Source organism: Pelophylax lessonae, assembly GCF_965119305.1.
Source record: "Pelophylax lessonae genome assembly, chromosome: 6".
Lineage (NCBI taxonomy): Eukaryota > Metazoa > Chordata > Amphibia > Anura > Ranidae > Pelophylax > Pelophylax lessonae.
The window spans coordinates 301,190,912-301,203,790 of record NC_138773.1 but is presented as its reverse complement, the minus strand read 5'-3'; the positions used below and the strand labels follow the sequence as shown (position 1 = coordinate 301,203,790).

The 12,879-nt window shown below is 45.9% G+C and overlaps 1 protein-coding gene across 2 annotated transcripts in view; it reads right to left on the bottom strand.

The window, feature by feature from the left end:
• Window positions 1–12,879, bottom strand: part of SPEG (striated muscle enriched protein kinase) — a 450,680-nt gene that overhangs the window by 306,989 nt on the left and 130,812 nt on the right. Inside the window, exon 1 of one of the 2 annotated variants that reach the window (XM_082262052.1) lies at window positions 10,370–10,617. The exons of the other annotated variant lie outside the window; for it this stretch is intronic. Coding sequence (XP_082118178.1) covers window positions 10,370–10,402 — 33 coding nt within the window. The 5' untranslated portion in view covers window positions 10,403–10,617. Of the gene's footprint in view, window positions 1–10,369; window positions 10,618–12,879 lie in introns of those variants that run through there. 2 annotated transcript variants of the gene reach the window in all.

The following is a 12,879-nucleotide window of genomic DNA, read 5'->3' as shown; positions in this document are numbered from 1 at the left end:
AGTCTTTGCATACTACACTATTGTGGCCCCCCTTTTCTTACATATCCCTCTGGGAGCATTGGGCTGTGGACGGTATCGGGCTCTCATGGTGTTGGTGTACATTACGGTCCTTTGCTGACAACAGTGACCACGAGACTACCCTGTGTGAGATGCCATTTTCCTGTATGGATCTGCTGATGTCTTTACCTATGGTATAATGCCTACACTCATCTGAGTTCTGGTAAGCCTTTTGTGAGCTCTTAGCATGCAGCACATGGCGTGGATGAAGGCACATTAAATTGGTGGTGGACTCCTTTTCTACACGCAGCACCTCTACTTGATTTGCTGTTTTCTTTTTTGGACTTTCATTCATATAGATATCTACATATATGTTGTAATGTTTTGAGACTTATTACATACATGTTTTTGGCTTTTATCAATATTTATTCACCTTAATTGGTCTATCTAAGTTTATTGCTTGATTTGCCATCAAACACTTCAATTTAGCACGGCTTTCTTTCTCTTTATGTTACATAGTGTTTCCCACTACAGCTGCAGCTTTATTTAATACCCTTTTTTAATGGTAATTTGTGCCTAGCGCGGTTATTTTTATACTACCCCAAAAATACTTACCTGAGCCCAATCTCAATCCAGCGTTGTGCCTGAGAACTCACTGCTCTCTGTCCCTCCGCATTGGCTCAGAGACAGCAGCTAAAGTCATTGGCTACTGCTGCTTTCAGTCAAAGCCAGTAAGCAGAGGGTGGGGGGCAGGGCCGAGCTGCACTGTATGTATCTATAGACACACAGAGCTGGCTCAGGAGCAAGCCACCTGCTATGGGGTCACTCAGTGGGGGGGTGTAGACAGGAGCACCGGCGAGGGTCCCGAAAAGAGGAGAACTGGGAATGCTCTGCATAATCATTGCACTGAGCAGGTAAGTACAGCATGTGTGTTTCCAATCACTTTAACCTTGTGATGATTATTTGTATGATGGAAAGTAGATGAACAGTTGCAGCTCCACAGGTGAACATCTGTAGTGATCAGTGGCGGCCCATCCATTGGGGGCGCAGGGGCTCCGCATCCTCTATCCATGCATCCAGCCTCCACATCTACATGCAGGGCGCCAAAGGATTTCAATCGGGTTTTTTTTTTTTAAGCACGTGATTAGAGCCAGTGGCTCTAATAGGCTTCAAAAAAGGGTGGGCTCGGGGCGCAGAGCACTGCGCCCTGAGCCCACCCAGTTGTGTGACAATAGTGAATGAATATTTGCTATTGCCACACTGATTCTCCTCCCAGCCAATCAGGAAGCGGGTCCTGAGACCTGTTTACCGATTGGCCGAAAGGAAAAGCCATGCTATTGGCCAAGGAGGAGGAGGAGGGAGGAGACTGAGGGGGAAACCGCCGCCCCTGCCTGCCCAAGGTGAGTGAGCCGGCAACTGGGGGGGGCGGGGACAGTGCGGGCTTGAGCTGGTGTGGTCCGGAGGGGGGGTATGGTGTGGTCCATCTGACACCCCCCCCCCCCCCCATGGAGCACCAGCAGCCACTGGTAGTGATGGTCAGTTACAAGGATGGTTTCACTAGAATTTATATATTTTTATTCACGCAGCGCACAGGCCGCCGAGGTATAAGACCCCGTTCACATTGGGGCGATCCGACTTCCCCAGGTGACCACACAGGTCGCGGCGCGCTGCTCGCACCGCAACCTCGGAGCGGCCGGCACAGACTTCATAACATTGAAGTCTATGCAGGTCGCTCCGGGTCGCCCCAAAGAAGCTCCGGACCCTTTTTCTAAGTCGGAGCGACTTGTGTCGCTCCTATTAGAACGGGTCCATAGCTTCTGTATGGCAGGCGACCTACGGCGACCTGTGAGGCGACCAGGTCGCCTCACAGGTCGCCCCAGTGTGAACGGGGGCTAAATGAGCCCTCAGCCCTTGTTTATATTGGCGTGAATCGACATGCGATTTGACATGTCAAATTGCATGCCAAATTGCAGCCTATTGCCAGCGACGGCATTGTCCCAATCGGTGTGACGCCGACTTTGCGGGCCCACACCAATTCCCAAAAGTAGTTCCTGTACTACTTATTGATGACTTCAGGGGGGATTTCAACAGATATCTGTGTATGAACCCGGACAGATGTCATTCAAATAGCCCCCGAACTCGCACTGAAATACGGGTTTGAAATCGTACAAGTTCAGCTGAAGTCGCGCAATTTCAAACCCGCATTCAGTGTGAACGTACCCTAAGGCCCCTTTCACACTATCCGTCCGTCGGACGGATTCCGTTTTTTTCAGCGGGGGATCGAGCCGCCGATCCCCCACTGAGCAGGAGGATGACAGCTGTGTATCCGCGCTGTGTGCGGAGACACAGCTGTCAGTTCCCCATGCATCTCTATGGGGGAAATCGGATGGGAACGAACCGTCGGTCCGTTCTCATCTGATCCCATCCGATCCGATCCGCTGGACGGATGGAAAATAGGGTTTCCATCCGTCCAGATTTGACGGTTCGGATCGGGTCGGATGTCAGTGGACGTATCTCCGCTGCCATCCGATGCCCCATAGGATCTGAACAGTCCGCCTGTGTGAAAGGGGCCTTAATCTCTTTATAACTGAAGGATTTAACCACTTATTGACAGATGGCTCATTCGCAGCATACACAAATCAATATGATCCTAATGTGATAAATATCAACAAGCAGTGAAAGCGGAAACGTTGCCCGGGGAGCGTCGGCGGATTTTGTTGTAATGCACATGCACAGCCTAATTGCTCATTATGGAAAAATGAAAGGATAGCACTAGATTTGTAGGGTTATCCTATTGGATCAGCAGCTGTAGTGGTGTTTGGATGGGGTATTTGGATTCTGGGTTGGCAGCATCTCTTCATCAAAAAATGTTCATAATCCATGGTTTGTAACTTAGGACTTCCGGTTTTACCGGCTCCCAACTGTCTCCCCTTTAGCTGTAGAGGCAGCAGCCATGGGTGTACACATGCCACGGATGTGATGCTTTGCAGACAGGGCAGAAACGATACCCCCGTAGCATTCGGTGGGTAGTACCACCTGCAGAATGTGACCTATTCAAATGAATGGGGCCACTCTGCAACTGCCCTGCAACCACATGCAATGCACACAATTGCTGTGCACTAGTACAGGCTTCAAGGGGTAAAAGCAGGTGGTGAGGAGGAATTACAACGCCTCCTCGCCACCTGTCAAATGCCCTCTGAAGAGCACTCTGAATGAAGATTGCTCTTCAGAGAGCCAAGCTCGTGTGAACGAACCCTTAAAGCAGGGGCCTCAAACTGGTATCCCCGGGGCTGCTGATAGAAATCACAGGGCCCAATACAGCCTACCTGACAGGGCCCCCCCTACTCCGAAAATATCAAACAAGATTTTTGCTAAAATGCAACGCCTTTAAATGTACACCAGGATAGGAGGGGGGGGGGGGGGGACGGGTCAGGGGCAGCATGTAGAGAAATCACTGTCCTCCTTTTTACTCCTGTAGCTGCAGGAGGAAAATGGAGGAGATTGGTTCCTCTGTATGCTGCCCCCACCACTCCTCCTATCCAGTTCACCTGTGTTCTTCTGTCTCTGGGCCCCTGTGTGCTTCCCTTCCCCCCCTACTGTGCTGCCCCCCCCCCCCCCGACTGTAATCCCTTCCCTCTCCTGCCGGCTGCTGCAGGGGATGTGTCACAATAGAGAACCAGGATGGGGTCGGTAAATATGTAATTTTCCAGCTCCTTCCTTTTCTGAATGGACAGAGTCATAGTCAGTGACATTGTAAAAAAATAAAATAAAATGATACAAAATAATACAATTAAAATACCAAAAAATAAAAACTACTGACACCAGTGGGTGAACTTCCAGGATCGCAAAGGTCACACTTGCAACCGGGCCCTGGCATTACACCACCGTGGGGAGACCCCAAGATGGCAGGAAGGGGGCCCACTGCAGAACTTGTGAAAGGGTCCTGCTGCGGGACCATAATAAAGGGCCCCACAAAGAGAGTAAAGGGACCCAGGATCCGTGGGAAGAGCCCCAGGCTTGAAGGGAAGGGCCCCGGCCAGGGGTCCGGGGGGCCCTTAATGGTTTCTTGGACCGGGCCCTATAGGTTCTAGTTAGTTCTCTTAATGGCACCCCAAAATCTGGTGCGATTTTGCCGCAATTGTCGCCCCAGGAATCGCGGTAAAATTGTGCAAACAGAATCTCAGGACACCTGCGCCTAAAAGAAGTTCTTGTACTGATTCGGGATCGCGGGCAGAATTGCGGCAATTCTGCCCGCTATCCGGAACACCAAGATGTGAACGGAGCCTAAGGGCCCGTTCACACCATAGAAACGCAGGTCGGATTAGTTCCAGATGCTTTTCTGCATGCGCGTTTTTGATGCGTTTTTGGTGCATTTTTGATGCAGTCCAGTCTCTTTTCTTAACCTTAAATAAGGACATGTGTGTTCCAGTGCCTTTTTGGTGCGTTTAGGTGAGTTTTGGTGTATTTTTGGTGCGTTCCAGTGCGTTTTTTGAGCGTTTTTTATTAATATGCGGCATGTTCTACTTTTTTTTTCTGGAACTGAAATGCACTGGAACTGCAAGCACTGATGTTAACTACGCCATTGGAACCTACTTTCCATGCGTTCTTAACCACTTGCCGACCGCTCACTGAGCTGGCAAAGTGGCTCGTTATCGTCCAGCGACGTAGACCTACGTCGCTGGATCCCGCACCCTCTCGGCGGCACACGCGCGCCGCCGGAGAATCTCTCCCGCTGTATTCAGACACAGCGGGAGTCAGGCCAGGGGAGGAGAGGCGGTGATCACCGCCGCTCTTCCCCGATCGTCGGGGATCGAGTGAGGAAATCCGCCCGCTTGTGTAAACAAAGCGGGCGGATCTCCTCTGTGACAGACAGGGAGAGATCACAGGATTCAGCATAGCTGAACCTGCGTACTCTGTCTGTGTCACACAATCCCCTCCCCCCACACACGTTAGTAAGCATGAGGCATACATTTAACCCCTTGATCACCAATAAAGTTAACCCCTTCCCTGCCAGTGTCATTATTACAGTAACTATTTATAGCACTGATTACTGTAGTAATGTCACTGGTACCCCCAAAAGTGTCAAAAATGTCAGTTAGGGGTTCGATCTGTCATGCAATGTCACAGTCCCGCAAAAAAAAAAAAAATCGCAGATTGCCGCCATTACTAGTAAAAAAAAAATAAACAATAAAAATGACAAATCTTTTCCGTAGTTAGTAAACTTAATAACTTTTGCGCAAACCAATAAAAATACGCTTATTGTGATTTTTTACCAAAAATATGTAGCAGAAAACAAATTGGCCTAAAATGTTAAAAAAATTTGATTTTAAATTTTTTTTTTTGGGAATGTTATATATCAGAATGTAAAAAATATTGCTCTTGTCGCTCTTTTTTTCAAAAATTAAAAATTGCACAGGTGATCAAATACCACCAAAAGAAAGCTCTATTTGTGGGGGGGAAAAGGACATACATTTAATTTGGGTACAGCGTCGCACGACCGCGCAATTGTCCGTTAAAGTAACGCAGTACCGAATCGCAAAATATAGCCTGGTCAGGAATGGGGTAAAATCTTCCGGTCTTAAAGCGGTTAAAATATGCTCATTGAGAATTTTTTTGTCAAAGACATGTAGCTAAATACATTTGGCCTAAATATATGACAAAAATTGAATATATTGGATATTTTTTAACTGTCAAAGTAGAAAATGTAAATTTTTTCGCAAAATTTTTGCTCTTTTTTTTATTAATATCGCAAAAAATGAAAAGCGCAGAGGTGATCAAATACCACCAAAAGAAAGCTCTGTTTGTGGGAACAAAAGGACGTAAATTTCGTTTGGGTACAGGGTTGCATGACCGCGCAATTGTCAGTTAAAGTCGCGCAGTGCCAAGATGCAAGAAGTGGCCTGGGCGTAAAGCAGGAAAATCCTCCGGTGGTAAAGTGGTTAATGCAGAAAAAAACACACTGGACTGCATGTGGTGTGAACTGATACTCCAGGCAAACGTTTTTTTTTTAGCCACATCAGATTTCAGATGGCAATGTGAAAAATGTGCGATAAACACAAAATTGCTTAGTTTTTTTCCCCTAGAAACTAGCTTCCCATTGGCCAAAAATAAATAAAGCTAAATTCCAGGTATGGCAATTTTTACAGAGTTTCATTGGACCAGCTCGAACCAATGTAGGTATGTATACTCCATAGCTGTGGGATCCCCGTGACTGCTGCAAGCTTCTGGGTCCCATGTCCAGCAGCTGCACTGCTGCTTACTGAATACAGGGGGTCCTCCACTCAGCATGGGCACTATTCCAAGAACGTGTTGTTTATTGATCTCCGACTTACCCTGGCTACCAATGGAAGGGGAAGGGGGTTTTTCCGCACTAAAATCCAATGGAATGAGATACTTCCACACTGACAACCATTGGAATGAGATACTTCCACACTGACAACCAATGGAATGAGATACTTCCACAATGACAACCAATGGAATTAGATACTTCCACACTGACAACCAATGGAATTAGATACTTCCACACTGATCACCAATGGAATGGGCACTTCCAAATTAGACCCACCAATGAAAGAAGGTACTTCCACACTGACCACCAATGAAAGGAGGTACTTCCACACTGACCACCAATGGAAAGGGGAAGGGGGTTTTTCAACACTAACATCCAATGGAATGAGACACTTTAACACTGACAACCAATGGAATTAGATACTTCCACACTAATCACCAATGGCAATGGAAAGGACACTTCTGACCCACTAATGAAAGAAGGTACTTCCACACTGACCACCAATGGAAGGGGGCACTTCCACACTGACCACCAATGGAAGGGGCACTTCCACACTGACCACCAATGGAAGGGGCACTTCCACAGTGACCACCAATGGAAGGGGGTCTTTCCACACTGACCACCAATGGAAGGGGTTACTTCACATGGACAACAAGTAGAAGGAGATACTTCCACACTGATCACCAATGGAAAGGGCACTTTCAAACTGACCCACCAATGAAAGGAGGTACTTCCACACTGACCACCAATGAAAGAAGGAACTTCCACAATGACCACCAATGGAAAGGGGAAGGGGGTTTTTCAACACTAACATCCAATGGAATGAGACACTTCCACACTGACAACCAATGGAATTAGATACTTCCACACTGATCACCAATGGAAAGGGCACTTCCAAACTGACCCACAAATGAAAAGAGGTACTTCCACACTGACCACCAATGGAAGGGGCACTTCCACACTGACCACCAATGGAAGGGGTTACTTTGCATGGACAACAAGTAGAAAGCGGCACTTTCACACTGATCACCAATTAAAGGGGGTACTTTCACACTGACCACCAGTAGAAGGGGGTTCTTCCACACTGGTCACCAATGGAAGAGGGTACTTCCACACGGACCACCAGTGGAAAGAGGCACTTCCATACTGACCACAAATGGAAGGAGGCACTTCCACACTGGCCACCAGTAGAAGGAGGCACTTTCACACTGACCACCAATGGAAGAGGGTACTTCTACACTGACCACCAATGAAAGTGCACACTTCCACAATGACCACCAATGTAAGATGACGTCACCATTTTTTTAATTTCAAGAAAATTATTTTGTTGTATAGAGCAGCTTTGGGTGTCAAATCTGCTTTTACAACTTACTGCTCCAGCTAATGTACCATCAGCTGTACATATAGTCATTATTAGCAGGGGTTCTCTTTGATATAAAAAAATATTTTAAAGGTTCCTCGATATTAAAAAATTATGACACAGTTTTTTTTAGAGGCTACAATGTATCTTTATGTCTAAGAAAAAGGATGCCAAAAATTTACATTGTTGCATCTTCCAGGCATGCTATTCTGAGGACAGTTAAGAGCCCATTCAGACTGGCGCGACCTGTGAAGTCGCGGTGCACAGCGTGCACCACGACTTCGGAGCGACTTGCAGGGACTTCACATAATGGAAGTCTATGCAAGTCGCTCCAAGGTCACCCCAAAGTAGTACAGGACCCTTTTTCTAAGTCGGTGCTAATCAATGGCCCGTGACCGAGCGCGACTTGTCAGGCTGGCAAGTCGCCTGACAAGTCGCGCTAGTATGAATGGACTCTAAAAGTGATATTAAACCCAAAAACCTCAACTTGTCAATTTCCCTAAAGACTAATAAGATCAACATCGGCCTAAATCAACATTTCTCAACCCTTTGAACCTGGAGGAAACCTTGAAATAATTTTCAGGTCTTGGGGAACCTCAGCTAAAGGTGATCAAAGCCACAGCTTATAGTAAGTTATGATGATCAGTGAGCTGTAGAAAGTTTTAAATAAAAGAATAATGAATATGACATTCCTATCATATTTGACACTCGTGTATATTAACAAAAAAAAAATTATATTGCAGCATTCCAATCCTTAAATGTGGTGGCTGCATTAGTCTTTTTTTTAGTTTTAACTCTCCTTGATTGTCACCTGGTGATCCTGCTAGTAACACACTTCCTGCCTTAGGGTGTCTCCACTTGGGATGGAGGAGCAATGGAGACAGCCTTGGACAGCTTGTTCTGTTCAAGGAAGTTGAAAAATAACAGACTTACTGGCAGGATCACTAGATGAAAATAAAGGTAAAAATGAAAACTAATGCAGCCACCACATCTAAGAGTTGATAAACTATAATATAATGCTTTTTTGTTTTTAGGTTTAAGAATGCTTTATTATATACAGTATGAGGGTATCAGAAACGCTAGCTATGTATTCTTTATTCTTTTATTTAAAGCTTTCTTTAACTTACTGATCATACTAACCTACCATGAGCTGTAGGTTCGGTCATCATTAGCTTTGGTTCCTCAAGACTTGAAAATTATTTCAAGGGTTCCTTGAAAGTTCGAAAGGTTGTGCTAAACCAGGGGTCTCCAAACTTTGTAAACAAAAGGCTAGTTTCCTGTTCTTCAAACTTTAGGAGGGTCACACTATGGCCAGTGGGAGAAGAAAATGTTCTTGCATCAGTGGGAGTAAACCATGTTACATGATTGGTATTGGGGGGAGTAATGGTGATGGGAAGGATAGTGACCCATCATTGGTGTCAGTGGGAGGAATAGTGCCCCATCATTGGTGTCAGTGGGAGAAATAGTGCCCCATCATTGGTGTCAGTGGGAGGAATAGTGCCCCATCATTGGTGTCAGTGGGAGGAATAGTGCCCCATCATTGGTGTCAGGGGGAGGAATAGTGCCCCATCATTTGTGTCAGTGGGAGGAATAGTGCCCCATCATTGGTGTCAGTGGGAGGAATAGTGCCCCATCATTGGTGTCAGTGGGAGGAATAGTGCCCCATCATTGGTGTCAATAGGAGGCATAGTGGCCCATCATTGGTGTCAGTGGAAGGAATAGTGCCCCAGCATTGGTGTCAATAGGAGGCATAGTGGCTCATCATTGGTGTCAGTGGGAGGAATAGTGGCCCATCATTGGTGTCAATGGGAGGATTAATGCCCCATCATTGGTGTTAGTGGGAGCAATAGTGCCCCATTGTTGGTGTCAGTGGCAGTCAGTATGTCAGCAACAGTAAGGTGAATAATGGTGGGGGGAATAATGCCCCAAGGGCCGGATTAAAGCAAGCAAAGGGTCGCATCTGGCCCTCCAACCACAGTTTGGAGACCACTGAACCACACCAAAGCTGGTCTCCTTAGTCTTTGGAAAATTGACAAGTTGAACTTAGGACATGGGGGGACTTTTTTCCAGTATTAGGCCTACTTGGCTTGTAACCCAAGTATCAGTAAATCTTAACTCAATGCTAGGATTCTGAATTCAGGGAAGTTTTTGAAATCAGGGTGAGTTTTATTAAACATCGGTGAATTCAATGTAAAGAATTTGATGTATTTTGGGTCACTGTATGGCACCTGCTCAGCTGTAGTTGTAGGGTATGAGAGATTTGCTTGAGCCTAAGCACATTGCCGGCGATAAGAGTATTATATAAGAGGCATCTGCCATGCATACAGCATTTCTGTGCAGGGTGTACAGACTATGCTAATAAATCTGCTTCCATTATCTACGTTGGCTACAAGAAGTGCAGAACCAGCTTGGCTGGAGGATCTCAGATGGAACATCCAAGCTGTGTCATTAAATAGGTTTTGTTTCAGTTGTCTCGGTAATAGGAGTGTGATGGGTGCCGTCAGATTGTAATGTCGTAAAGATTGTGTGTAGATTGGAGCAATGTGCTCTACCGCTATTGGGGGTTCTGATGACCCTATACAATACTCACTTTAGCCTTCTGTAAAATCAGTTGGCCTGGCAATCCCCTTTGTACCCTACCTATTCTTTAATGCCATGTCTGTCCCATCACTACCAGTCCCCTCCTCTATCCATCCATCTCCCTCCCCTCTCTCCTCCCTTACCTGAGAGCGTCTTTTAATCCAACTCTTCTTCATGTCTGTGAATGGGGGGACAAGAGAAGAAGAAGGGGACCCCCGGACCAAGCTTTGCTATACTTCCTTGGCTCCTGATGCAGCGGAGAGCAAGCCAGTGCTGGGCATCTAGGAATGTCCAATGGTAGAGACAAAGGCGGATATGAAGATCCTGGCAGACCGGCCGATGGATGCCAAATCTCAGTAGCCACTAATTGTGTTGCTGCCGCTCCCAAAGCAGGAGCCAAGTCAGGAATACAATGGTTTGAGAGCCAGGGGGAGGGATGGGGGATGGAGAGAGAAGGGGAGGGCGCAGACATGGGAGCGAGCAAGGGAGGAGAGACTGAAAGAAGAGCATGGCTTAGAACAGGTTTGCAATGCTTATCCCTGGACCACTGACGAGCATCTTGGTGAGGTTGTAAGAACTGCATTTTTGTGAACCGCTGAGTGGATTTTCCGTACAGGTTACAGAAATAAAAGCTGAATATTTTGCTTAATATATCTTTAATGCCTGCGCGCCCAAACAGATTTATCTAAAGGGGGTCTATATTCTATCTAATGTTTGATTTTCATAAATACACACTTGCAACTTAGGCTTAGTTCACACCTACAGGTGCAACCCAGCGTGTGTGCATCACGTATAGGGAAGCCCATTCATTTCAGTAGGTTGCCCTACACACGATAAATGCGGAAAAGAAGTCCCTGACTTGTTTTCAACAATGCGTGCACCAAAGTGCATGGTGCTGTGGCGCCATGCGGTTTGGCGCACGAAAATGAGCGCATTTACAGATGTGTGGGGATGCCATTAAAGCGGTTGTAAACCCGAAAATTAAAAAAAAAAAAAAAAACTGCAAGACAAAGGCATAATGAGCTAGTATGCATCGCATACTAGCTCATTATATATTACTTACCTCAGAACGAAGCCCCGACGCGGACCCGTACGATAAAACTCGCTTTCGACTTGATCGCACGATAATCTAATCGTTAGTACACAGTTTTCGACAGCCGATCACGATAGTTGGTCCAACAAAATCCGAAGGGACAAACAGGAAAACTTCTATCGTACGATAGCCTTGCGAACGACAGTCGTTTAATCAGTACACTATGCGTCCGCTAAAAATCGATCGACAAAGACCGCCCTTGGTCAGAAACACTAAAATAGCACGGAAAAAGCCTGGCTGCCATTGTTTTTGTTTTGCACCATCTGATATGTAGCTACGCAACCAGGAAGCTTTTCAAAAATCGTATGAAAAAAATCCTACGTTTATATGCATTGTTGAATTTGATATTAGTATCATGCAACAAAATGCGAACGATAAGTCGTCCGATTATCTGAACGTGTGTTCGAGGCATAAATGTATGTGCATTCATGTTTGAAAAATTTGTTTTTTCTTTGCATCTATGCATAGTCTGTTATAATATACGCTAAATAGCGCAAAGCATGTGGATGCGCCTCCAAATTATTGCATTCAGTGAAAGGTACTGTTAGGGCACAAGCAAACTTTTGCACTGCGATAATGTACAAGTTACCACAATGCACATTAAGACATGTGACGTGAATTAGTGCATTACAAAATTAAAAAAAATATATACATTTTGAACGGCATCCCAGTGCATTAAGGCAATGTAACTCACATATGCCTTGCAGCACACCAAAAACGCATGGTAACGCTCTATCTTGCATTGTGGTTTGATGCATTAGAACAAATGCTGCATGTCCTTTTTTGGGTTGGTTCCTGTGTGCAGGCAGCCTATTCATGTGCACAAAGCCAGCTCCATAAAGACATAGGGGTTTATTTACTAAAGGCAAATCCACTGTGCACTACAAGTGCACTTAGGAGTGCAGTCACTGTAGATCTGAGGGGGACATGCAAGGAAAATATAGAACAGCAATTTTGCTTGCACATGATTGGATGATAGAAATCAGCAGAGCTTCCCCTGATTTCAGATCTTACCCTCAGATCTACAGGGACTGCACTTCCAAGTGCATTTGTAGTGCACCATGGATTTGCCTTTAGTAAATCAAGCCCATAGGGCTTGATTTACTAAAGGCTAATGGACTGTGCACTTTGTAAAGTGAATTTGCACTTTACAAGGGCAGTTGCTCCAGAGCTTAATAAATGAGGTAAAGATTCACTTTGCAAACAGTACCCAATCACGTGCAAGGAAAAAAAAAACAGCATTTTTGCTTGCACATGATTGGATGATGGAAGTCAGTAGAGCCCCCCCTCATTTACTAAGCTCTGGAGCAACTGTCAATGTACACATAGGGGTTGATATACTTAAAGCGGAGTTCCACCCAGTGAACGTTTTTTTTAATAAAAATACCACCGGGACAGTCAGGGCTAGTACATTCCACAATGGCTAGCCTCTGATCTGCCCCGGGTTGCACTTACCTGCAAGAAGAGATACTTACCTTGAAAATGTATTGTCCAGCGCTGCCATCTCAGGTGTGGGCAGCTTGAAGCCAGCGCGATCCTCTTCTGTGTCCTCTTCCGTCT